This window comes from Artibeus jamaicensis, unplaced genomic scaffold (assembly GCF_021234435.1).
Source record: "Artibeus jamaicensis isolate MK-2021 breed Jamaican fruit bat unplaced genomic scaffold, CSHL_Jam_final contig_851, whole genome shotgun sequence".
In the NCBI taxonomy this organism is placed as follows: Eukaryota; Metazoa; Chordata; class Mammalia; order Chiroptera; family Phyllostomidae; genus Artibeus; species Artibeus jamaicensis.
In genome coordinates this window covers 13,908,585-13,934,347 of record NW_026521986.1, presented here as the reverse complement: position 1 = coordinate 13,934,347, position 25,763 = coordinate 13,908,585, and the positions used below count along the sequence as shown (strand labels likewise).

The 25,763-nt window shown below is 45.4% G+C and overlaps 2 protein-coding genes across 18 annotated transcripts in view; one reads left to right on the top strand and one right to left on the bottom strand.

Annotated features, from left to right (window-relative positions):
- The window catches only part of LOC119036530 (acylphosphatase-1), a 46,535-nt gene extending 28,158 nt beyond the window's left edge, over nucleotides 1–18,377 (top strand). For 5 of the 17 annotated variants that reach the window (XM_053673253.1, XM_053673250.1, XM_053673251.1 and 2 more), the window contains 7 exons: nucleotides 5–97; nucleotides 1,731–1,842; nucleotides 2,829–2,988; nucleotides 8,216–8,239; nucleotides 8,327–8,405; nucleotides 10,780–10,931; nucleotides 11,522–12,031. In XM_053673253.1, the coding sequence (XP_053529228.1) occupies nucleotides 5–97; nucleotides 1,731–1,842; nucleotides 2,829–2,988; nucleotides 8,216–8,239; nucleotides 8,327–8,405; nucleotides 10,780–10,931; nucleotides 11,522–11,722 (821 nt within the window). In that variant the 3' untranslated portion in view covers nucleotides 11,723–12,031. Of the gene's footprint in view, nucleotides 1–4; nucleotides 98–1,027; nucleotides 1,131–1,730; nucleotides 1,843–2,828; nucleotides 2,989–8,215; nucleotides 8,240–8,326; nucleotides 8,406–10,779; nucleotides 10,932–11,521; nucleotides 12,032–12,102; nucleotides 12,302–14,354; nucleotides 16,253–16,744; nucleotides 16,930–17,454 lie in introns of those variants that run through there. The other 12 variants (XR_008392994.1, XR_008392993.1, XR_008392990.1 and 9 more) reach the window with 11 other exon arrangements.
- A 926-nt stretch (nucleotides 18,378–19,303) lies between these two features.
- EIF2B2 (eukaryotic translation initiation factor 2B subunit beta) lies at nucleotides 19,304–25,430 on the bottom strand. The gene is made up of 8 exons (XM_037128339.2): nucleotides 25,209–25,430; nucleotides 24,968–25,088; nucleotides 24,675–24,823; nucleotides 23,611–23,774; nucleotides 22,871–22,966; nucleotides 22,169–22,306; nucleotides 21,077–21,143; nucleotides 19,304–19,868 (listed from the first exon to the last, which is right to left on the bottom strand). The coding sequence occupies exons 1-8, from the start codon at nucleotides 25,369–25,371 to the stop codon at nucleotides 19,711–19,713; spliced, it is 1,056 nt and encodes a 351-aa protein (XP_036984234.1). The 5' UTR covers nucleotides 25,372–25,430; the 3' UTR covers nucleotides 19,304–19,710.
- Between the last annotated feature and the right edge of the window lie 333 nt (nucleotides 25,431–25,763).

The following is a 25,763-nucleotide window of genomic DNA, read 5'->3' as shown; positions in this document are numbered from 1 at the left end:
CCAGTAACCCTTGACAACCCTCCAGGTGGAAACCTGCTAGTCTTGGTGGACCAGCACGCCGCCCACGAGCGCGTCCGCTTGGAGCAGCTCATTATCGGTAAGAGTCGGTCTGGGCTGGAAGAGGAGTGGGACTCCTCCGCTGAATTAGTGTGCGAGAGTTTTAGTAACTGTGACTGCTGTGAGGAAAATAAATTATATGGTTAAAAAATTAAGCTGAAGTCCTTCAGTTGGCTTTTTATAACTGAAAGAATGTCGTAGTTCACTAATTCGAACACATGGATCTTACATCATCAGAGGTGCATTCGCTGTATATGTATCAATGCTTAGGACTCAGCATCTAAGGATTAGGCTTCTTCATTGTGACATCCAGCACGAATATATGCCACATGTCCATAGGATCTTCTTTTCTAAAGATTTTTATTTGTGCCCTGGCTGGTGTAGCTCAGTGGATTGAGCATGGGCCTGCAAACCAAAGGATCGAGGTTTGATTCCCAGTCAGGGCACATGCCTGGGTTGCAGGCCGGGTCCCAGCAGGGTACCACGAGATGCAACCATACATTGATATTTCTCTCCCTCTCCCCTTCTCTTCCCCTATAAAGATAAATAAAAAATTTTTATTTAAAAAAAGAGATTTTTGTTTATTTTTAAAGGGAAGGGAGGGAGAAGGAGAAGGAGAGAAATACTCGTGTGTGGCTGCCTCTCATGCTCTCCCCTACTGGGGACCTGGCGCACAACCCAGGCATGTGTCCTTACTGGGAATTGAACCGGTGACCCTTTGGTTCTCAGGCTGGCACTCAGTCCACTGAGCCACACCAGCCAGGGCTGCCCGTGTGATCTTGGTACGCCTTCCTCACAGTTCATTGGGCAGAGACCACCAGCAGCTCAGAAAGCCCAATAAATTGTTTTTATTTTAAATTTTGTAGTTGAATAGTAGTATAATCAAATAGGTTTAAGTCTGAAAGGTACAAAAGGGAGTAGAATAAAATCCTCTTTCTACCTTTGTCCCTTACCTTGTTTCTCTCCCCAGAGGCCACCAGTGTCACTAATTTGTTGTGTACCTCCCAAAGTCGGTGTGTGCTTTCTAATCTTTGCGACCCTGTCTTCTCATGAGGCAGTGTGCGCCCCAAGAGGTAAAATAAAGGAAAGTCTCTACTCCTGTGGTCAAATAACGAAAAGCCGAATGTCAGAGAGCTGGGTGAGGAGGTGTTTCATGGACTAGAATGGCAGAGATGTCACTTCCATGGTCACTTTTTCTTGTAAGACGAAGACTAATGGTTGGAAAAGCTGCAGTAAAAACGTATTGCTGTCGGCCCATCTGAGACTAGTACGAATGCCTCAGTCTCTGCAAAGACCGGGAAACCCCTCGGGAGGCCCGGGAGGCCTTCACGGCACTGCAGTGAGCCCATCCGCTTTCCTCGGCCATGCACATTACTCACCGTGTTACTGAACCCGCATTTAGGGACTGTGTATGGGAACATGGCGTTGTTCACTTGAATACAAGATCTAAGTCTTACATTTCTTACTTTTGAAAGTGCGGCTGACGCGAATAAACAGACTGGATATTCACTAGTTTGACTTTAATAATGGAACTTTAAAGCCTAAAAACTGTCCGTCGAGCCACTGCTAAACAGCACAGTGATCATATGACTGCGGCTTGCCATGCTTCATTTTTATCTGAATCTAGAAGACTTCACTTCCTACTCTTAACCCACTTGTCTTTCTCCCAATAGATTCCTATGAGAAGCAACAGCCACAAGGCTCTGGTCGGAAAAAACTACTGGCTTCCACTGTAAGTCCTCCGCTGGAAATAACAGTGACGGAGGAGCAGAGGAGACTCTTGCGGTCAGTGCCCCCGCGAGGATGTGCTGTTGAGGGTGGGAATGCTCACAGCAGTTCTGTGGGGGATAAGCACACTGTTGTTCCCTGAGTCACCTGGGACTGAGAGAGGTGACAGGACTGCCCAAGGCCATCACGATGCCCAAGTGGTGGAGCGGGCACGCAGACGCAGGTTTTCTGACTCCAAATGCTGTTCTTTCCACTATACTACAGCTATTGAGTATAGGATAGAATTTCCCTGATAATTTTTTCCAGCAGTTGGCTTTGAGTGCTCTTACCATTTCTTGGAACAGCCCGTGTTTATGCTGTGCTGTTTCTGAAAGCAGAGTTACTGAAGTAATTGCTTCCATTATGCTCTACCTCAGTGCGTTCTGGATTCTTAGTTTTCATGATCATAGTCACACTGGGAAGAGAGCGAAACACTGGGCCGCAAGGAAGGGGCAAATCATGTAATGAAGCACAAGATGGAACACGTTCCTGCTTTGGGGCACACAGGTTATTGGACATGAAAAAGGGAGAATTGTCTCTGAATTTATTTCAGGTTTTGGAACACGCCACTGCCAGTAAGTATTTTCCCCTGGAGCCTAATGTATATTAGAGGCAGATCCATTTATTAGCATCCCCTTCATCAGGACTCCTCAGTTCCTGGGGCTCTTAGTTACCTCCCTGCTTTAATGGTGATTCAGAACATCTCAGCCCTTTCATTTGTGCCAAACTCCTTTAGGCGCCAGCACGAGAAGTTAGTGAAGAGTGGAATCTTAGGACTAAGACTTAGACCTAAACTGATTCTCTCAACGGAAAAGACAAAAAGAAAGTTAGTGTAATTCAAAAAGGAAATTTAATAATAAAATCCTAAACAACTACTCATAAATGTGAGAAAAGCAGTGTAACTTACAAAGCTTGTAGCAGCTTTTGAAAAACTAGCCGGTGTTTGGAACCAGGGCGGAAGTGCGAATGAAGTAATACTTTTACATTTGAGGTTATCCCTTTAGGTGTTACCACAAAAATCTGGAAGATCTGGGCCTTGGAATTATATTTCCAGACATGAGTGACTCTCTGGTCCTTGTAGGAGAAGTACCGCTCTGTTTTGTAGAAAGAGAAGCCAATGAACTTCGAAGAGGAAGGTCTACTGTGACCAAGACTATTGTGGAGGTGAGACACAGCTGCAGGTGTTGGGGCCACTGAGCGATGGTGCCCGCCTGTTGTGTTCAGAAACTCTCTGTGGTCACCCTCCAGTTATCTTTTACTCAGTAAGCGTTTATGAAATACCTGCTGTGCGCCAGGTGCTAGAGTCAAAGATGAATTAGCTCAAGGTGAGGAAGAAGGACATTTAAATAATTATAACACTGTGAAAATTGGGCAATAGAAGTATGTTCAAAAGTGCTATGGAAATATAAAATGACTACTGTGCCCAGAAGGGTGGAAGTCAAGGAAACTGTCACAGAAAAGCTGGCTCTTGTTTTTGTTTTCATTTTTAGAGAATGTCTTACAAAACACTAGGAGCCTGCCAGGTACAGAAGAGAGGAGAAGGGCATTCTAGACAGCACAGCAGGTCCTAGAGACCTGGCGCAGAGCCTGTGTTTAGGGAACTATCAGGTGGTTCAAATCAAGATACACACGGGTGGTCGTGGGACTCGGTGGGGCTGGGTAGGTCGTCAGGACCATAAAGGGTGTAGCCCATCCTGCTTAGTGCCTTGCGTCCTTTTCAGTATGGCCTGCGGGCCTTTTCAGTATGACCGTGTGTAGCCCGTGTGGTAGAGGTTTGGGAAGCCGCTGCTGGGATGTGGCGTCGGGGGTTAGAGGATCATTCTTCCTTACCTCACTTCCGTGTCTTTTTTTTTTTTACAACAAATATAATTTATTTTGTAAATAAATTTGTTGCCTCTTCTCCCTTCCTGTTTTCTATTAGCATTTTTTTTTTAAATCCTCACCCAAGCTAATATGTTTATTAACTTGAGAGAGAAAGAGAAAGAAATATTGATGTGAGAGAGAAACATTGGTTGAGCCTCCTGTATGTGCCCCAGTTGGGATGGAACCTGCAACCTAGGTATGTGCCCTGACTCGGAATCGAACTTGCAACCTTTTGGTTCATGGGGTGACGCTCCAACCAACTGAGCCACCTGGCCAGGGCTTCGTTTTCTTCCTGTCTCTCTTTTTTTTCTCTACTGGCTTAGAAGCTGAATTTGCATAACTAACAAAGTTTAAAAGTTTGTTTTTCTATTTTCTTTCTAAACTGTGCAAAAGTCAACCATCACCTCTCTCCCATCTTCCATGTTGTTGCCTCTTTTAATTACACCTTGTTTTTCATTCCCCTGGTAGCCATTAATTTTGTAGTAAATATATACATTTTTAATTCTCACCCAAGGACATACTTATGTTTATTTATTTATTTATTTTGGGTGGGGGAGAGAGGGAGAGAAACATTGATTGCACCTCTCGTATGCACCCCGACTAGGGACCAACAGAGTCCCTAGACATAGACAGAGACATAGACATAGACAGAGTCCCTGCAACCTAGACATGTGCTGTGACTGGGAATTGAACCTATGACCTTTTGGTTTATAGAAAGATGCTCCAGTCAACTATGCCACACCGGCCAGGGCTGTACTCAATATTTATTTAGATTAACCAAAATGTTTAACAGAGTCTTTGTTCACTGTTGCTTCTTGCATCCTACTTTGTGTTCAGTTTCTTTTTATTGAAGTAAATTTAAAAGTTTTTTTTAAGAGTCCATTAATGGTAAACTGTCTTTGAACATATCTTTATTTTGCCTTTGCACTCACATGATTGCCTAGCAAAAAACAGAATGCCATATTGCAAGTTATCCCTTTACTTGGAAAATATTCCATTACTTTTTTTTCTTTTGAGGACAAGGAGATTAATGTTTAGTTTGTTGAGGGAATGACATTTCTTCAGGAGCATCATTGACATCAGGTCACTAATCTCAACACAAAATATTAAAGAAGTAAAATATTTAATTAAAAACAGAAACCCATCTCACCCCCAAACACCACGTTCCACTACTTCTGACATTCTGTTTTCGCCATTACAGTCATTGTCAGTCTAACCATCATGTCTCTGTAGGTAACCTCATTTTCTCTCCGGCAGCCTGTAAGGTTTTGTCTTTGGTGTCCTCCTGTTTCCTTACATTGTATCTTTGTATGGATTTATTTTCGTTTCCTTCTTGAGATTCATCATGATCCTTCAATTTAGAAATTGTACAGTTATTATCATTTCAAACATTGCTTCTTCCCTCACTTCCAGCCTCGTGGAAATCCTGTGAGATCCAGCTCAACCCTGTCTTTTTCTTTTTCATGTCCTTTAACTTTTCTTTCATGTTTCCCCGTTGTTTTCTTTCTGTGATATGTTCTGGGAAATTCCCTCGTTTATCTTCCAGTGAACTAATTAGATGTTTAACTTGCCCACTGAGTTTTTTTTTAATTTCAATTACTAATTTTTATTTCCAGAACTTTGGTTCTTTTTCAGATCTGTCAGCTCTCTCTTCACAGTGTCCTATTTTATTCATTATGGTCTCTCACTCCTTCATCTCTAGCTCCTTCTGTTGGAGCACAGGCAAGTGCACATCAGCTCAGTGCGCCATTCTCCTCGAAATCTGAATTACTTCAGTGATGTGTAACAATTAGAAGATATATTTACTGGATAAATTGTGAGGTAGTGGGACATGGGACAGATCTGAAGGAGGGAGAGGTTACTGCACTGGGTCACATAGACGAGCATGAGGACTGGACTAAGTCAGTGCCAGTGGTAACGCACAGGAGGAACACACTTGGAACATAAGTTGGAAGGTAGAATCCAGAAGACCAGGTAAGCAATAGAATATAAATGGGATAAAGGAGAATGGATAAATAACAGTTCCGAGGGTTCTGACTCCGATGACGGAAGGAGGGAGGTGCCCTTGACAGGAAAGGAAACAGAGGAGGAGGAGCACAGCTCTGGGGGTTAGTCTGAGGCTAGGTCTAGACGCACTGGATGCGCCTTCAGGTGGGGATGTCCAGGAGATAGGCAGACCCAGGGATCCAGCACTTGGGAAGGAAGTCCGGGCTACCCATCTCTCTCTGGGAGTTAATCGTATAACTATTCTGATAATATCAGAAGCTGGCGAACAGTCTAAAGGAAGGGAGATTGTCTGGAAAACGTATGAAGAATAAAAAGAGAAAAAAAAAACAAAGGGTGGAGCTCATGGAACACCAGCATTCAGGGTGTATATGTTTTGGCAGAAGTTTGGAAAGCTGCTGCCGGAAAGAAGAAACTGTGAAGGATCATTGGTTATATTTGGTCGGCGAGGAAGGAGGGAGATTGGGGGGAAGCAGTATTGCCAAAGCCGCGGGAAGTTTTGAGCAGGCAGGGAATGGTCAGCAATAGCAAGTGGATTCGGCCATCATGAGGGCCTCAGTTGCCCTGTGGAAGTGTGTCCTGAGAGTTGGGCAGGGCAGCGGATGGGTTGCTGTGGGTTGGGGTGTGAGGGGCGGGCAGGGAAGTGGAGCTCAGTGTGCTAGTCTTTCAAGACCCTGGCCGCATACAGAAAACGAGGGCCCTTGGGTTTCCTTGAGTTCACCCTTTCCAAAATCGCCCTTTGATCCGACAACCTTTACTTTGTCTTCAGCATTGCTCTTTTCTCCCAGCGTAGCTCTTTCTTCAAGGCTCTGCCTCCAAATTGTCTTAAATCCAAAAGATAAGGATCTGTTAGAATCTTTTATTGTAATTCAATCCTTAAGTATTTACCCAGAAAATTGCAACAAAAACTTTCCCTGAAGTGCCTTTCAAAGACTGCCGGTAAGAAGTTTACCTCAAGTTGGAAGAAGGCTTGTGGTTTCAGAAAATCTTGATTATGTTGAGTCAGGCTGGTCAGGAGAGACTCTGCTGACTCTGGAAGAAGCTGGAACAGTTTCGGTGTCTTGAAGAAAGTGATAGATAGCCACTTAGATCTAACAGTTGAGAAATCACTAATACATCCTTCTAGAAAGTTCTGTCCTCTAGCCTGATGAATTGGCTGTTTTAATGTTCTTTATCTAGCATCAGTTGAGCCATTGAAATAGGAAATGAACAGAGAGTAAGATCCATCTCCCCTTCACAGCTTACAGACCACTGTTTCACAAGTCCCAGATATACAAGCACTACAGAGAGAGGCAGAGAAGTCAGGTTTGGTCTGTGTCCACACCGAGCTTTCTCTGTGGGTCAGGTGTTACGAGACATCTGTCTGTTTAGTTTCTTTGGGAAAATAGGTGGTTTTTAAAAATGCATAATACCCACCACCAAGCTCTTTGTCACTGTGCTCACTTACAAGCACAGCGGACCAGAGTGCAGGAGAGGGAGGGGAGAGAGTTTTCTGAGTCTGTTTTAAAAAGAAAAGTCTACTATGTTGTAATCTTAGGAAGCTGATTTATACATAGGCATTTTTAGGAGTAAAGAAATCTTGTGTTTTCTTATAAATAAATTATAAAATGTGCCATATCTAAAACAGTTACCTCTAGAAGTTAAGCAAATTGGTAGCATGAAATAGTGTCTGCTTTAAATTTCTTTAAAGTCCTTTTGTAAATATTAACATCTGTCGGGATGTAACTGTACAAAAGGCCACCCTTGGGACAGAGACATACTAGCGGGGAGAAACTTGTGAACAAAATGCCTCAGAAAGTAAGCTGTTTGACCTGAAGGGAATTGTCCAAAAAAAAGCCTGTGGGAACTGAAGTGACTACTTATGTTTATGACATTTAAGCATGTGTTATACTGAGTGCACAGTTGTGTTCATGATTCTTGTATATTTATTCTGTTTCTGTGTAATATTACCCTTGTTTTAGTTGAGATTATGAATACAAACAGCCTCTCAGTGAGATGCCTCCCTGATATTTCCAATCAGTCGAATCATCCAGGCTCCTCGCACCAGTTACATAACCGCACGAGTTGCTGGGCTACCTCTGGAGGAAGTTTCCGTAGCTAAATACATTCTCTGCCCAGTAAGAGTTCTATTCAGTTGTCTGGGTATTTCATATTTAAAGTGCCTTACAACAAATAAATTATTTGCACCTAAGTGCTGTATTGCTGGAACTCTCCTTCAGGAGGCATATATATATTTTTTTTTAATTTTATTTATTTATTTATCTTTAGAGGGAGAGAAACATCAGTGTATGGTTGCCTCCCATGCGTCCCCCACCGGGAACTGGCCTGCAACCCAGGCATGTGCCCCAACTGGGACTCAAACCGCGATCCTCTGGTTTGCAGGCCCACACCCAATCCACTGAGCCACACCAGTCAGGGCCAGGAGGCATATTTTAAAGAAGAAAATTGGTATATTTTGTAAACTATCAAACGGCAAGTATAAGGTAACAGCAGATTAATGACTGTTCTCCTTTTTGCTTTGCAGGAATTCCTTCGAGAACAAGTGGAGGTAAACTTTTATTTGATGTTCCACACACAGAAGGCACCATTGTCCCACTTCCTTTTCCCATTAATAAAGACTGTGTTTATGCATTAGCTACTGCAGACCACCGGAGGCATCCAAGGGACACTGCCACTGACGGTCCAGAAGGTGCTGGCATCTCAAGCCTGCCACGGTGAGACTCGACACAGCAGCTGCCATCGTGTGCCTCTGCGTGCTGAGCACTGGCAGGCATACAGCAAGGCTGAAGGAAGTGGAAGGCACGGTCACTAACTTCTGGGAGGGCGCAGTTTGGGTCAGGATGCTGAGTGCACGCAACACGAACACTGAAATTCCTGCTACAAAGCAAAATACCGGCACATACACAGGGTGGGCAAGAGTAGGTTTACAGTTGTGAGTACACAAAAGTTTGTTCTTGGGTTGTTACTTATTAACTATTGTATTCTGTGAGTGGAGGAGTAACTCGTAGAGGAGATAACATTTTGAGTCAAGCTGTGAATGAACAGAGGGACATGGCTTCATAGGGCGGGAGGGAAAGTTTGCTACAGGAGGAGGAAGTAGCCTGGCAGGGACCCAGAGGCACACATGAGTTGTATGAGCTGCAGCAAAGCACGTCGGTCGGTCAGGCTGGTAAAAAGAGCAGAAGCCTAGCGGGTCAGCACAAAGCCTCTGCATTTCACACAGAAGGCATTGGATCGTCGCGGGTTCTCAGGTAGGGTAGCAGGATAAAATACGGAAAGTGGTTTCGGAGGGACTTACCTTAGGACCCTGGCAGCTACAGAGTCCCCTGCAACTATCATTTGACTGCAAAGAGATGTCCATTCTGCTGACACCCCTTCTCTGTTTGCCCTGTCGTCATCAGCCTCCTCCTCTCCACACTTCCTGTCTCTTCCGGCTTAGTGACCACAGTCACTCACTGTTTTCTGTGACTCTCCTGAACTCCTTCGTCCCTCTACCCTGTCTTCACTCCTCATACATACTCCTCACCAGATTTCATCGTCTCTGCCTTCAGAGTGTATCCTAAATCTCTGATGTGATCTGTTTCCAGTGCCATCTCCCCAGCCCTTGCCTCTTGAGTCCTCTTAGTCTCCCAAGTCCATTCTGGTGCTGCTTTAGCTACTCTTCCCTCAGCACCCAGAAGATCTTTTTCAACCATCCCTCTTTGTGTCTCATTCTTCTAACTAAAGTTTGTCAAGTGTTCATTGCTTGATCTGAGTGGGTGGCTCGGAGCATCTCTGTGCACCAAAAGGTTGTGGGTTCTATTCCCAGTTAGGGCGTATGGGTAGGTGGCAGGTTCAGTCTTCAGTCAGGGTGCGTGCAGGAGGCAGCCGAGCAAAGTTTCTCTCTAACCCAATGTTTCTCACTCTCTCCCCCTTCCTCTCTCTCAAATCAATAAATATGTTCTCAGATAAGGATTTAAAAAAAAAAGACTTCACTTCTTTAAGGGAAAAATTTGACTTTTCAGCCCTGGCTGGTATAGCTCAAGGGTTGCGAGCCAGGTGTGAGAGGCAACCGATGTTTCTCTCCTCCTCTTTCTCCCTCCCTCCCCCTCTCTCTAAGAAATAAATCGAATTTTAAAAAATTTTACTGTTCGCCACGGTCTGCCAGGGGCTTCGGGCCCTGCCTGTCCAGTTTCATCACCCCCACCTTACCTTTACACCCCAGCCCGCTCCCCCAGCCTTGTGCTTAACGTTTCTGCACTTTGCACTTGCCTCTTCCCTCCGTTTGAAATGCCTTTGAGTTCCTTCTTGTCTTCCTTAATCTAAGGTCTCAGATTAAATATCATTTTTCCAGGGAAGCCTTCCCTGGCCTCCCAAACTGGGTTTGGTTTTTCTATCACACATTCTTTCATACCCTACATTTTACAGTACTTCTAAGTTATATGTACTATAAAATATATTTTTTCTACTTACATGTATTCCATGTATGTATCATTTATCATTTAAATTAGTGTGTCATTATTAAAGTTTTCTCACCTGCTAGACCCTTAGATCCTAAACTTCATGAGGGTGGGGCTCCTTGTCTCGTTCACGACTGGCATGGCTCCTAGTACAAACTATATGCTCGTAAATATCCATTGACTAAGTTCAGGTATGCAGAAAGGTGGGTTCTGACAGTATGAGAATTGATATTAGGAAGACTGTTATGGAAATAGAAAAAAGCAAATGAAAAGGACATTGTAGGAAACAGAGATCTTGGTGATAGATTGCTGTGGACAAAAGATGACCTTGCCTTCATACACCTGTAAGGAGCAGGCAAAAATACTGCTCTCGTCTCTGAGAAAAACTGAAAGCCAAATCCTAGTAAATTAGGGAATCCCTCCAGCAGGGATTAGAAAGACAAGGGCTCCATAAGGAAAAGCTGAGAGAGAGGTTAGTCCTGAAGCTTCAGCTTCACCCGTGGCATTAAGTGCTAATTTCAAGCAGTATTAAAGTCACGTGAAACCTCGGAAACATTTAACTTTTCCCAGATATTTGGCTCAGACCCATGGTCAGCATTGGTTTCCCACCATATGCACCATAACCTTCTTGTTTCTGTCTGTCGTTCAGGGGCCATTAAGTTTAACGATGGCCTGAGCTTGGGGGAGAGCTGCCGCCTCATCGAAGCTCTGTCCCGGTGCCAGCTGCCGTTCCAGTGCGCTCACGGGAGGCCGTCCATGCTGCCGCTGGCCGACATGGACCACCTGGAGCAGGAAAAGCAGGTACAGCACTGACTAGCAGAAGAAAAGGCAAAGTGTAGCTGCTGCTGCTTTTTCCGATCCTATTATCCAAATGTAATCTTAATCCTTTGCAAAAGAGGTTTTTAAACCTGTTACATATTTTCAGTTACACATTGAAAGTTGTATGTAAAGTCTCACCATTTCAGCTTCCAGCTCAAATTCAAAACAGTTTAGGCTAAACTGTCAGATTATGCACATGATTTTATTTTTTGTATTTTTTTAACCTTAACGCCTACACAAAATGATGTATTCTGGACGTCTGTTGCTTACTGGTTCCAGGTTTGATAAGACCCAGAAGTTCTCTGGGATTACAGAAAGTTGGTACAAATAGCAAATTCACAGCAAATGTAACCAAAACAGCCAGTTGCTTGATGGTACTTGCTGGAAATGGTGACCTTGCTGGAAGTGGTAGCCATCTCCAGGTCATGATTTGGGGATCCTCAAGTACAAGGGAACCAAGCTTAGGACATTTCCACATTAGGCCTTGGCCCTGATTACTCAGCAGCCCCAGAACAATGATTTAATTCAGTAAAGGCAAAGAGTGATTTTTTTACATTTTTATTTATTTTTAGAGGAGAAGGAAGAAGAGGAGAGAAACATCCATGTGCGAGAGAGAGATGTATCAGTTGCCTCTCACATGCCCCCAACTGGGGACCTGGCCTGCAATCCAGGCATGTGCCCTGAATGAGAATCAAACTGGCGACCTTTCAGTTCGCAGGCCGGCACTCAGTCCATTGAGCCATGCCAGCCAGTCACAGAGTGATTTAAATTAAAGAATATTTCCTTTCCTTGTACAATCTTAAATGAAACAACATGAGAGCGTAATAGGACTGTTCTGCTTTCCAAAATCTTTTCTTTTGCTCACCTTTCCTGCCAAGGGCTATAAAGTCTTTCCTTGTATGGAGTTTTCAGGTGCCGATGTGTCCTAACTCATCCAGTAGATTTTACTCTATTAAAACTTTTTTGCTTCATATGACATTGAAAAATGTTGTCCTTATTTCTGAGGAGATGGGAATCTAGACTTTTCAGTCCCTCTTATCTTAGGACATCTGTCTTTTTTGAATCCAGATTCAAACAGCCATAATTAAGAAGTATATATATGCTACTTGGGTTTTTGTACTGGTAATTGGAGCTATTCTCTTTCTTCCCATAGATTAAACCCAACCTTGCAAAACTTCGCAAAATGGCCCAGGCCTGGCGTCTGTTTGGAAAAGCAGAAGGATGTGATACAAGGCAAAGCCTGCATTCATCCATGCTTCCTTGTGAGCCACTGTAAGAATAGAATTATTGATCTGCGAAGAACCAAAGAGAGGCTAACCCTGTGCTTCCAAGCAGAGGGCATAAAAGAGCAGGTACCAGCAGGGTCTTGACCAAACCGGCCCAGTGCACCCAAGAAGCACCCCAGTCTTCCTTGAGCAGATGATCCATCTGGTTGGGTAGCCAGATGGACCTCAAGCCTAAAGACACTCCATTCATTTGCATCCATGGACACAGGAGGTTGCCCTTTAATGTCTACTTTTTGTACCTTATTTAAGGATAAAATTTAATAATGAATTGTCTAATTGGTTGGTTAATTTGTGGTTTTCTTGGGGTGGGATGTGGGGGTTTTTTGGTTCGGTTTTACAATTTTTTCCAGCCTCATAATTTGCATTTGTTTATTTACCTGATGCTGAACTCCCAGTAATCAAGTCTGCCTTCCTAGGCTGCCCAGGGTCGTGCTCCGTTAGTCCCCTCCCTGCCCTCCAGTCTTCTTCACTTCCCTCTGCTGCCTCTTTACGTTCTGAATCTCAGACTTAAAGTTTCTGTGCACCCAGAAAAATTGCTCCCTGTAGTCTTCCATCAGGCCTGTAGTTAGATTAGTTTAGGGATAAAAACTATTGAAACAAGGACAGGGATAGACTAGAGAAAATTAAAGTCCTTTTCTTCATGTTTTCTTGTTTTTCATCTCAAACCAGTAAAGTGATGAAAGTACTATGAGCTTGTTTTTAAAAAATATTATTTTTTATAGTTTATATAAAATATTTCTTTATGTGAAAGCAATTTTCATATCAGAATGCAGCTTTTTTTTTTTCAGCCTAACCAGCTGTGTTCTCTACATTTGCTCAGGAGACAAGGGTTCTTCTGATCTTTTTCAAATTATGTCTTGGTTTTATTACAGTACGCGTAGCTAATGGCCTTATAATTTCATTTGGGATCTTTCTGCAAATGCTTGTTACGCCATTTTTAATTTGTATTTTCCCCACCTATTTAGATGACCTGATTTCTAGTTAATAAGACTTAATAAAGTCCTATAGAAGGGGAGAAAAGGCAAAAAAAAAAACCCAGCTGGCAATGTTTATTGCAACTGGGATGTTATACAATGAAAAAGATGTGGCAATGAGAATTTCCACTTTTGTATTTCCTGACCGGCCTGCTGAAACTGGCCTTTGTGTCAATGGAATTATTTTCCTCATTTTTAAATACAGGAAGCGAGTCTGTGCTCATGGAAGAAAAGCGGGTTTGCCAGCAGCCCTGCCGTGAGTCGTGCAGGAGCAATGAAGTGCTGCATTCATTAGCGTGCGCCAGAGAAGGGCCAGGGAAGCCCGAACCTGCTGTTCAAGGGGACCCTTGTAGAATTATATAATTGGAACCCTGAAGAATAGGCACCACTGTGTAGAAATGGCCTTTGTTCTAAATGTGCATAAACGGTTTTGTCGGGAGAGACGACCTCAGAAAGGAGTGTTTTCAGGGGATTTGTGAGGCTGTCCGGGGCTCTGCCTGCCGGCCCAGCGGGGTGTCATGGCCTCTGGACCTCTGTCGCTGCTCTCCAGTGCTACACAGGCCATTTGCCCTGGGAGCTTTAAAGACCTCTTTAGGTCAGATGGGTTTGTCGGATTAAAGGAAGTGTTACACTCCTTCTTGTATTAGGATGATGGGGTGTTATTTTAAAAGGTTTTGCTAAAATCCCAAACCACTGTTTTCTGGAGAATAAGAGATTTTAAAAAGTTCTCCATAAATTATGCAACCAATTTTCCTAGCTAGCCTGAATGGATCAATACGAGATAATTATACTGTTTTAATAATTTATAAACTCAGTAGCATGCATTAGCATAAAACCAACCTATTAGCTAAAAAAACCTAACATGACTTTTATTATTGCCTGTCAGGGTTTTGTTCTGTTTTCTTTTTAACTCAGGTGCCATAAGAGCAAAGCTACATTAAATTTTCCAATTTATTAATGAAAAATAATTCCATTGATTCAAAGGCCAATTTGAGCAGGCTGGTCAGGAAATACCAATGTGCAAATTCTCCCTGCAGCATCTTTTTCATAATTTTTAAGGTTTACAAAATAATTTTTACATATCTCTTACTTGAATTTCCTGGTAACCCATGAGATAAGGTGGTATTATTCTCCCCATTTTACAGGAGGGGATACTAAGGCTGAAAAATATTAAGTGATGTCTTATGAACACAGCCAGTAAGTAACGCTGAGAGTGGCATCCACATCTTCCAGCTCCAGTGACAAGCTGCCATGCGGATGCTGTCTCGGCCTCCCCATGGCCCTCCCCACAGGAAGCCAGTGTCTCTGTTGCCCTGAGACAACTGAGGCTCGGGGGTGGTAACTGGGTGGTGGAGGGCCTTCCTAAGGGAGCCAGAGCTTCGGCCCAGTCCTGGGACTTCACACTGTGCACTCCTTCCCATTGCTGCCCCGTGCTGCCCCCACACGTGCTTAGTTTATTAGCGGTTTATCGGTTTGAAGGTTAGTGGTTCATTTTTGTTAGATTCTGGCTGCTGGAGGCTTTGTTAACTTAAGAGTAAAACTTGAGAGATGAGATGTGCAATGAAGCTGTTCTTGAGAGTGCCTTTTCTTGGTAATATCTTTCAAGTTTTTGTTGAGAAATAAAGGTGCAAAATTCCAAGAAGTTTAGCTGCAGTCAGGGAGAGAGGCAAGGAAACCAATGATAGAATATGGTGACTTCCTCCAGATTTAGGGATCAGTGAGTTATAGCCATGTCTTTATTATTGAGAAATGAGGAAATAATTCTGTCAGAATTAAGACTACAGATGGCAGTAGGAGCCGGTGTCAGGAAGCTCAGAGTGTAGGCTAGAAGGAAGGGGAAAGGTGGGAGAGAGCCAGGGCAAGGTCCAGAACCTAACTGGGGATCTGGGACTCCATGAGTAGTTGACAATGGAGAGGTTCTAGCACTCAGACTTCAGGGCAAGGAAAAGGGTCAGAACAAATGAACAGCTGGGATCTGGGCTTAACAGACAGGAAAAAACAAGGCAGTAAGAGCAGGGGCAGTGCAAGAGGGAGCCAAGTTCTAGAGATGTGAAAGGGGCTGAGGAAGCCATGCCAAGTGAGAACGGACGCAGCCCATCAGTTCCTAGAGAGCACTGCCAACCACGCCCTGCCGAAGCTTCACGAGTAACAGCATATCTGAGTGGAGGAAACAACAGTTTTGGCTTGAAGAACTCTGTCCGCAAGTGCCACCCCATTCCATCAAAACTCTTCACAAACCCTGGGTAATGACAAGAACTGATGGGTATGTTTGCCACTGTATATCCTGCCTGTTTTCACCCTTTCTGAGCCAGAGTTGCTCATTAACAGTGTGATGGCAAAAAGGCAGGCTCAGAAGAGAAAAAGAAGTCTGGGAAACCAGAACTCTGGGTAACTCCACCAATTAAACCCGTTCTTGTATCCCTCCATTCATCATTCAGTAATCCAGGTCTCTTCTAAATATATTGCATCAGAACTGGTGGGGGACATAAGGAAAAAAGGGGTTGTCCTGTGGCTTAGGGATTTTTTCAAACCTTGGGTCATTTTCCACACATGCAAATTTCTTAGAGCACTCAGTCTTATCCAGAAACATCTGGTAAAGCTCGGGCAACCGGATCAAAGCCTCTTAGGGCCCTGGCTGGTATAGCTCAGTGGATTGAGTGCGGGCCTGCAAATAAAAGGGTCGAGGTTCGATTCCCAGTCAGGGCACATGCCTGGGTTGCAGGCCAGTTCCCAGCAGGGGACACATGAGAGGCAACCACACATTGATGTTTCTCTCCCTCTCTCCTTCCTTTCCCCTCTAAAGATAAATAAAATCTTAAAAAAAAAAAAGCCTCTTAGGAATCTGAGTGTCCTCCGTGTCGGAGCCAGTGAGCGAGTACAACTCAGTAGCAGTCTGAAGACGCTAATTCGGCCCGACTCTGCCCTCACCACCTGCCTAACTCGCACCCGTTTACTTCAAAAACGAGTAGTATCCAGTTGTGGTCCCCACAGAAGAGTGGTTTGGACTTAGCTACTGTTACCAGTTTATCGTTCATTATTCAAGGTATTTTGTCACCTCTCTTTTGTAGTAGTAAATTACAGGTTTAACATCTCAGTTATGAATTTTAGGAGTTTTGGTCAAGTTTTTTCTAAGCAGGTCTTAATTCTACATTAACATGCCTGGGGGGGGGAACCACTGAAAGTCTCCCCTTCAGCACAGTATTTAATACAAGCATCAAGCGATCATATCAAGTGCGGTTAGGCTCAAAGGCTGCTCTGCACCGTGGGAGTGTCGTGAAGGCTGAAAGCTTAGACTGTAGCTCTGGTATTAATAGTAATTGCTTAGGCACTTGCACAATATCCTGGAACAGCTCTTTGGTGAATGAAAAGAATAATTCAAAGCAAAGCAGACCAAATATAAAACACTTCCAAGGCACATTTCAAAGTAGCTCCTTTGTGGCAAAGAGGTACACATCTGCAGAGGGCATTTTGGGAGGACAGGTGGACAGTGTGGGGGCAACAATCACATGACCATCTGGTACTGTCTTCACGGCAGAGCGGTTCCGATGTGCTGGGTTCTTCACAGGGGTAGTGTAGAGCCATCGAGCTCAGCAATGGAACAGTGTGACTGGCAGCCTTCATTAACCCCCACGCTGATGCCGCAGACTGCGCTGAGAAACGGTTTTGAAGCACATCCGTGAAACCTGTGATCCTGTTGGTACCAGTGTTTTTTTCTTTGAGGTATCCCTTTACTTTTGAGGGTTTTTTTGGTTCAATATTTTTCAGACTTCTCTTCTGAGGCTAAATTAGGAATTTCTGTTCCTTATTTGAGTTCCAAGAATTGTGCCTTTCCTGCCCTCCGCCCAAATTGGGAGATACAAACCGTGGGAAAAAGTGTCTTTATAAACTGTATTAAGTAAGTTATCTAACTGGGTTTATTTGGCATAGGAAGCCTTTCACATCCACGGAATCCTCTTTTTCTTAATTATCTCTAAGCTAAAATAGTTTTATATTTTTTCCCTAAATGAGTCTCTGGGTCCTGCTGGCAAAGGTGGAGAGTGACGGGCACAAAGGCCGACAGGTAGTAAATCAACCTGGAGCAGCCTCATTTCTCTCTGTTTACGTCAGGGTCTCCCTTTCCAACACTCACTCTTCCTCAAATAGGAAAAGGGAGAGAAGGAAATAGAAAAAAAAAACAAGGCATATAAATAGCTTTGTGGGATTTCTCGAGGTCCTAAAGATTCTAAAGAATATGCGTTTGTGCAGTTCTGTTCTAGGCACTGCCGGAGCCGACCAAAAGAGAGAGCCTGTACCCTTCACCCACCCTGGTCATGCCTGGGAAGGATGCTGGTGCTAATTTTAAACCCAGAGACTCAGATGCACAAAGAACAAGAATCATAGAGCATTTTTGGAGCCAGAAACAGATTTGAGTCCCTTAACTCACTGCTGCTCTTACTGCAGACCACACCATTATACCCAAGTGAACTGCTGTTAAAATTGGTGCCTTCTGAGGAGACAATTGCTCATAATTGGCAGCTGTGAGCCACTTCACTAAGAAAGCCCGGGGTCTTGGATGCTGTGAAGAATCACCAACAGGCTGAGGCCTGAATGAGTCAGGCTTTTCTGAGTCACAGGACTTTCAGGTCAGTCTTTCAGACTGACTCAGATCTTGTTTTCTTCCTCCTTCAGGAAAGACAAGGGCCTAAGGCAAAGATCTCTCTGAGGCAGATATCAAGAGTACTTCTGGCCAGTGTTAACCCCAGTGTGGTTATCAGATCACCTGCTAAAATGCCTCAGCGTGCTTGTTAAACGTGAGGACTCCTGGCGCTCACTCCGCCCCACCCACACTGCAAGAGGCAGGAGGCCAGCCTTTGCCGCCAGCATTCCAGGGGGTTTCCCTGGGAACCCAAGTCTGCCTCGGACTTCTCCTTCAGACCAGCATTTCCCCAACACACGCCACCTGGCTTACCTGGAGAGACTTTAAAATGTAATTACTCAAGGAGTACACACAAAGTACAGAAACAAAATCTATGAACGTATTAAATAAAATTAGATGTCTGCCTGCTTGCCACTGTTTGGTGTTACTCTTCCAGACTTTTATCCTCTAAAAGTACACATTTTGTTTTAAAGATCATACCATGCATATTACTCTGCACCTTGCTTGTAACTAACAATATGAAATGGACTTCCTTATAAACCTAACACATTAACACAAGGCTCACAAATCAAATGCCCACCCGGGTTCGGCACATCACACAGTTAAACAGACCCAGGAGGAGCTGCCAAAACACTCACTGGAGGTTCTCCATCTAACGGCATCAGAAGCTCCCCGGCTCCGCCAGCTGCTGCCTCTTGGGAACATGGGCCCAGAATCACCAAATTTTGAGTTCTCAAAAGAATCAAGAAATCTAAATGGTTTAATGTGCAATCTCCACATATTTAAATATTGATAACTAATTCAAATTAAATACTTGGTGAACCAGCAGCCAAAATGTCTCCAATCCAGGCAATGGCCTCAAGCCACCCTTTTGAGACCTTGACTGCAGTGGAGACATGATGTTCCACGGTGTGTTGTAATTATTTTAAAACCTTTCTTGCTTTCGACTAACAATACAGAATGTTACTGCTGGACACATAGGCTGTGACACTGCAGCTGCTACAGTGGAGAGTCCCGTCCATACCTGTGTGCTTGTACAAATAACAGTAGATGTGCAGGCTCAAAACTGCCCTGGAAAACACTGCACCAGGTTACAATCCTATTAACAGTACACCAGAGGGTCCTTTTCTGGGAGCTTTAAACGGATTCCCAGGCGCCCCCCCAGAGATCAGATGTAGTGGGTCTGGGATGGAGCCCAAGAATGTTTGTTTTTTTAAGCTCCCAGATGGTTCTGAAGATCAGAGACATTTTAGAATCACCGTCTTAGAATTACTAACAAATTGTTTGGGGCCGTTTCCAGTAAATCTGAATGAAACTGTAAATACTCTCATTTGTACTTCTGTTTTAGACGGTTACTTCTAGTTACAGCCCTCTACGAAAACGAGACAAGGGCTCTGCTGCTGCTGCTGCTGCTCCAGGCGGTTCAATCAGAGCAGAACAATAAATAAACCAACTCGGGAACCTTCAAGCAGCTTTTATTGGCACAGCCTATGAAAAGGTGTGGTCGCCATTTCTGAGCAAAAACCTGTATCCCAGCAAGCTATTCAGTGTTATGTTTAACACACCAGTGAACCAGAAAGTTTAAGTTCCTGAAACAGACACCCTAGGTCACTAAGAAGCTCCAAAACCAATAGGTCAAGCCCTGCTTCTCTCTGCAGATCTGAAAGGCAAAACAAACAAACAAACAAAACCCAAACCAGTCCTGGATGTGTGTCTCTGCTGTGGGATGACTAAAACGGCAGGAAACAGGACCCAGTTTTTTCAGCTGACCCCAGTCATCCCAAGAAACAGCGTTTCGGCAGCAGCACGGAAGTCTCCTCTCCATTCTGTGTGGGCCTACGCGGGTCTGCTCAGGACGCGCAGTGTCACAGGATGTGGTCGTCGGGGTGGTACAGCTCACTCATCAGCCGGTAGATGTAGGAGGGAGCGTTCCCACCAATGTTGGAGATAAAGAGCGTAATGAGCTCCGGGGGGACATAGTCAAACACAGGGCAATGAACACTGACTTTCTCCAGGATGTCCCCTGGAAGGCAATCACACATGGTAAGGATAAAACTGAGGATCCTGCTCCAGTGGTTAAGCGGTTGGTATATAGATTCTAGGCTCAATGATGCAGACGTACTTGCTATCCCAGGGAAGGGGAAGCTGCAGCGGAATGCAGACCACAGCAGATGACTGCAGACCATGACACTGCCTGATTAAAACCCTTCCATGCCTTTCCTTAGTCCTTGCAATTCAAACTGGGGGGCTGCAGCCTTCAAGATCTGACCCCTCCACGCCACACCACACTAATTACAAATCGTGCCACTCTGCCTCTTGCTCACTCCTCTTTGGCCACATGGCCATGTTTCTCCGGCTGGCTAAGCATGTACCCAACTCAGGCCCTCTGCGCCAATGCCTTGATCTTCATGTGAGGCCCCATGCATGCAGAACTCAGCTGAAATGTCATGTTGTTAAGACCCTCGCCCATCTAAGGTAGTCTCCCAACCACCTTCCAACTCATCATCCTTATTCGCTTCTTCCCTAGAATATCCCATGACCTGACATGTTCTTGTCCCTCTACTGCAACAGAAGGGTAGCTCTGTGGGAGCAGGGTCCATCTGCAGTGTTCACTGTTAATCCCTAGTGCCTAGAAAGTGCGAGGCACAGTGGGTGCTCGACACACATGATTTCTACAAGAATGAACGTTTAAATAAATGGATGAAGTTATTCACCTGAAGAACTACCACCCTGAATACTGTGCTTTGCTCCCAGAGGGTGCTGAAGACCATGTTAACTATCAGTGAGGCTCACTGAACACAGCTGCTGCCTTCAGAAGTCAGAGAAAAGGGCTTAACACACAGAGGCATCCAAGTTATAGGCAAGTTTTACAAGTAGGAACATTTCAGAGTCTGCTTCCTCGGGCAGCCACGTCGCCAAAATGACTCCTGACAGCAACCAAAAATGAGTACGTTTCCCACGGGTTGTTGCCCACGTCTCGGACGACATGCAAAGCTGAACCCAACCAACACAGGGTGATCCAAACTGCCATGGCTCCAATACCTCAGCTAAAATATATTAGTTTTGGAACAAAATTAAACTAGATCAGGTCTCCAGGCGCTCTAAGCTGCTAAAGAGAGCAGGCCCCACAAGTACAGTAAAGAGCACAACCCGGCAGCACTCAGTCCCACTGACCACCAAACCCAAACGCCAAACACACCCACGCACGCACACGCGCGCACACTTCTGTACCTTCTGTGAAGGGCAGGACTTCTTCGGGAGCCACAAACTTGTGAAATGAGTCTTCTTCATTGGGGAACTGGAAAAGAAAAAAATTTAAAAAAACAAGACACAGCAATTCTATCTCTAGGTATATACTCAACAGAAATAAAAAGCACATGTCCATACCAAAATGTACACTCACGTGCTTACACCAACTTTATTCACAAAAGCCAAAAGACAGCAAAAACCCAAATGCCTGCCAATAGGCAAGCAGGTAAAGCGTAGCACATCTGCACACAGGACAGCACGCGGCCAGAACAAGAAGCCGAGCGCTGCACTGTGACTCGCTGCGACTCGGGGGAGCCTGGGGCACACCGCGCTAAGTGAAGGAGATCAGAACCGAAAGGGCACAGTGGACTCTGTTTACATCTGATTTCCTGAACAGGTGAACCCATGGAGACAGCAAGCAGATTAGCGATTGCTAGGAGGTGGAGCAGAAGGGAGAAAATCACTTATAATGGGTGCACAGTGTTTTTCTGGGATGATGAAGAGTTTTGAAACCAGGGAGTGGCGGTGGCACAATGCTGTGAATGCAGTAAAACCACTGAACTGAACATATAAAAATAGTTAATTGTGTGTTATGTGAATTAAACCTCAATTTAAAAAGAGACCTATAAATAGACTGATGTTTTAAAGCAAATAGTTTTTATCACTAATGAAATGACTCTTCACTGAGGAACTGCTGGCGTTCAGACTTCAGAGAACAATCCCTGGAGCGAGGACAGAGAAAACAACTTGTACGTTCCTACATGGAACTCACATGGCGTTTTGCAAGGTGGTCAGGGAGGTGAGGAGTGGCGGGCAGCAATGTGAACAATGGGCCACCCCCAACTATGTATTCTCTTGACCTTATAATTTCGACCTCTTAAAGCTGACAGGTTATAAATATCAATTGTTTTTCCTGGATCAAGACTCCTGGAGCTTTTTCTAGCCTCTACTGGATCTAATCCACTGAGTAAATGCAGATAAAAAGAAGCTCCAGAGAGAGTAGGCTGAAGGCCCAGAGATCAAGCCCACACTCTGGCTCCCAACTCCCCGTTGGTTAAAGGCAGGTGGACGTACCTGTGGTGAAAGCTTGAACATAGGGGCACAGACAATGAGTGGAGTGGAATGGTGCTTTGCTGCCAATGCCAGAGTGTGTGTTCCTGTCACAGCTCTGAGGGCACCGTTGGCCAGGATGGTCTTTGTGCCAATGATCACCTTTGAGACAAAAAAAAAAAGTGAGCCATCTGGGGATAAAGCCTTAAAAAGGGCCATTGGGCACAACAGCCTTAAGGCTCAGGCCTGACTCCTGACATCCTGAGGGGCCACACGGCAGTAGGAGTGAAAGAGACACTAGGCTCAGGAGCACCAGTCCTAGCTTAAAAGTGGGTTCCCGAGGAAAGACTGAATGTGGTACAAGACAGAAAACTGCATCTGCTGCTGGTAGCCTTGTCTTCTAAAAATCACACCTCCCAAGAAGCAGGTCTTTCTCATTCTCCATCCACCTTCACTGAGCTCTCTGGTCAAAAGGGGAAGCCCTAGTAGCTGTCTGACTCAGAGCAGTCCCACTTCATTCTACCAGTGCTTTAACCACAACGAAGGTATTGCAAATGAACAATGACACAAAGAAAAAGAATTCAGTTAATAGATTAAAAAGGCCCAAGTATGTACTTTCAAAAAGTGCCAGAAGCTCTTCTCATGGACATTATAGAAAGGACAATAAAAACGAGTATTTCATAGATACAATCCTCATTAACTCAACCTAACTCCAAAAACACCCACCTTGTTGACTCTTGACATCACAGCAAAAATGGCAGCATCAGTCATGACAGTTGTCTCGATGCCTTCTTTCGACAAATTGACTGCCATTTCATGACCCTGCAACAGGAGAGAAAGGCTCACGCTGAGACAACAGGTGAGAGACCAGGAACGGCCTCTCGGACACGACTGGATCTGGGGAGTTCTGTGATACCGGGCACAGGCAACAGACAGGTCCCAACACATAACTCACTCACTTTTCTGCCTGTGGCAGGTATTCTCTGGTAAGCTACAAGGAAGCCCAGAGGAAGCTAATAAATATTTCATACTCCACTACAGCACCGGAGCTGCCACAGAACTGGAAATACTACCTGTGTCCACAATCAGGCATCGCTGACAAGAAGCCCTGGCTCCTTATTTACTTCTATGTAAGGACATTTTATTTCCTTACATATTTCCTTTTTTGAAACCTACTATTTACCTAGGGATTGAGATCAAGCCAAGACTTGGTCATCCAGAAGGTAATTTACCCTATTTTGATACCTGAGCAATACCAATGTTTATCTTTCCATGGACCCAGCAGTTCGCCCAACTTCCTTAAGCCAATGTTTAAGAATGTTCACAGGATGAACAACTTGAAAATCCCTTTAATGTTTTATTTATCTTCTCAATGTCTTGCTCATCAAGGTCAACATGGAGCCCACCTATCACTCCTTTATTCTCTCACTTTTTGTTTTCCTTAGCAGCCGCAGCAGTCCCCCTACCTGACAGAAAGGAGCACACTCTGCCACGATGACGTGGAACTTCCTCTTCTGGGCAGCCTCTTTGAGGAAGGCCTCCACTGTTCGGGAGAAGCCAATGGTCATGATCACCTCGTTAGAATGGATGTGCTCCAGGGCCTGGGCTGCGATGTTCTCCATTGTCCCTTCTGCAAGAACAGTCCGTTTTACAAAGACAATGGGGAACTGCCATGTCATAGCACACACAGATGTGACAGAGCCCCAAACAGGGTGCATGCCCACCCGGCTGGCCCTTGCGACGCAGGCTTCACAAACTTAATATGAAATGTGACACTTTCTTAAAAACCCTGCTCCTCTGCGATCTTGTCTGCCAAGTTCTCAGGCTGCCCTCTGCCCCAGCGGTACCCCCCCCCAACTTACCTACCCCCTTGCCCTGCCCTGCCATGACACCCACTCCTTTACAACCGACTTTGAAGATAGTGACTTCAGGCAAGAAATGGTCCAACCTGGGAAATCCTCAAGTGCTGAGTGTGGGGTAAACAGAACTCCCACCTAAAAAATATCCTCCAAAAGGTGACCACAGAACCTCCACCTGAGAGTCACAGAAGAAAAATAGGGGAGGAATTTGGAAGCAGCAGCTCAGGGCACAGACAGTGCCCACCTCTTCCCCTCCGGAAGAACTCTCGACTACAGTGAGTACCTGCCAATGTCCTTGGTCACAAAATCAAGGGGAATGGAGGTGGTGTGAGCAGGCACAAAAGTTCAAGAGGAAGTTTAGTGAGGGTCTAACTAGCCATGGTTTTAGGGAGTTCATCTCCTTTAAAATGATAATAAAGCCCTGTCCTAATGGAGTGTCTGCCATACTGGATTTGCGGTCTACAAAGGGCTGGTCTGTAAGGAAATGGAGACAGAGTACCATAGTCCTACCACCTGTTCCCACCTTTCCTAATCAAGAGGGAAGGGAGACCTCTGAGAGCCAGAGTACGTACGCATCATCTCCCAACCCTGTGGACAAACAACCCCAAGATATTCTATTGTCCTCTCCTGTCCCTGCAGCTTGTCCTGCCCACCAGGAATCAGGCTCTTACCCAGTTCCACAAGCAGCTCATTAATTGCCTCAATGATGTTGGACTGCAGTTGGGCATAATGGATGCTGAAATCCTCGCTCAGGCCTCCGGATGTCAAGAGTTTGTGCAGGGACTCCTGCTGGTCACTCTCGTCGCTGCGTCCGTGGAGTCTGTGGAGGCAACACGACACAGCAGAAGGTGTGAGGGCCGTGCGATGTGTAACAACACCTGTTCAGCTCCAATTAAGCAGAGATGGGGGCACGAGCAAAAAAGCGTCACTGGATCCAAACCGGAACCCGTGATGTGGACCTAACCTGCCATACTCCTCGCGGATGATCCTGAGTACTCTCCGCACCATATTGCCCACGGTGGTCTCCGAGGGCTGCGCGGCAGTCATCCTCCGGCCCTCTCTGCGGATCAGCTTCATCAGCTCCCCTTCAATCCAAGCCAGAGAGGGTAAGCAGAACAAGCGCGCGGTGAGGCCCGGGCGACTTTCCGCCTGGGAATAGGGAACGCAAAGTGGCAAGGGTCACGATGGAGCCAGGCCCGCCTTACCTGCGTGGCTCCAGCGGTGGTCCGTGATAATCCGGCGCAGCAGCTCCAGGGTCTCCCGAGCCATGTCCTCGGAGGTGCGCCGCCCGCTGCCTCGCTTCAGGGCCTCCACGAAACTTTCGATCCTCTCGGACAACTCCGAGACCTTGGTCTCGGCTCCTGGCATCTTGAAAGATGCCGCCTTGAAGGCGGACTCCACTTCAGCAAGACTCCGGGTTTGCACTTCCGGGGTGGACCAGGTCGGCTTCCGCTCAGTCAAAACACTCCAGCTGGGGAGACGGAGAGCCACGCCCCTCGCTGGCTGAGCCAATCAGAGACGGGAAGCTCTAGTTCTTTACAACCCAAGATCTGCTATGCTAGGCTTTGGACAGAAGTGGAGCCGGACTTTGCGGGCTATTCAGACGCTGAGGAGGTGCCTCGAGAGACTACAAGAGGGTGGTTAATCCAGTTGGTCTGGGACAGCCTGTCTTTTCAGCTGACAGTACAACCCGAGGCTATGCTGGAGAAGCTGCAGCCTTCTTTCCTGGTCCCCTAGCTCCGGTGACCGTCCCATTGTCC

What these genes read in the sequence shown, in the direction of transcription:
- EIF2B2 (XM_037128339.2), bottom strand. Translation starts at nt 25,371, where the DNA reads ATGCCAGGAGCCGAGACCAAGGTCTCGGAGTTGTCCGAGAGGATCGAA. An exon ending in ATCCGCGAGGAGTATGGCAG is followed by an intron (nt 24,824 to 24,967) that starts GTTAGGTCCACA and finishes TTGCCTCCACAG; the next exon opens with ACTCCACGGACGCAGCGACG. An exon ending in TGAGCTGCTTGTGGAACTGG is followed by an intron (nt 23,775 to 24,674) that starts GTAAGAGCCTGA and finishes CTGTTCTTGCAG; the next exon opens with AAGGGACAATGGAGAACATC.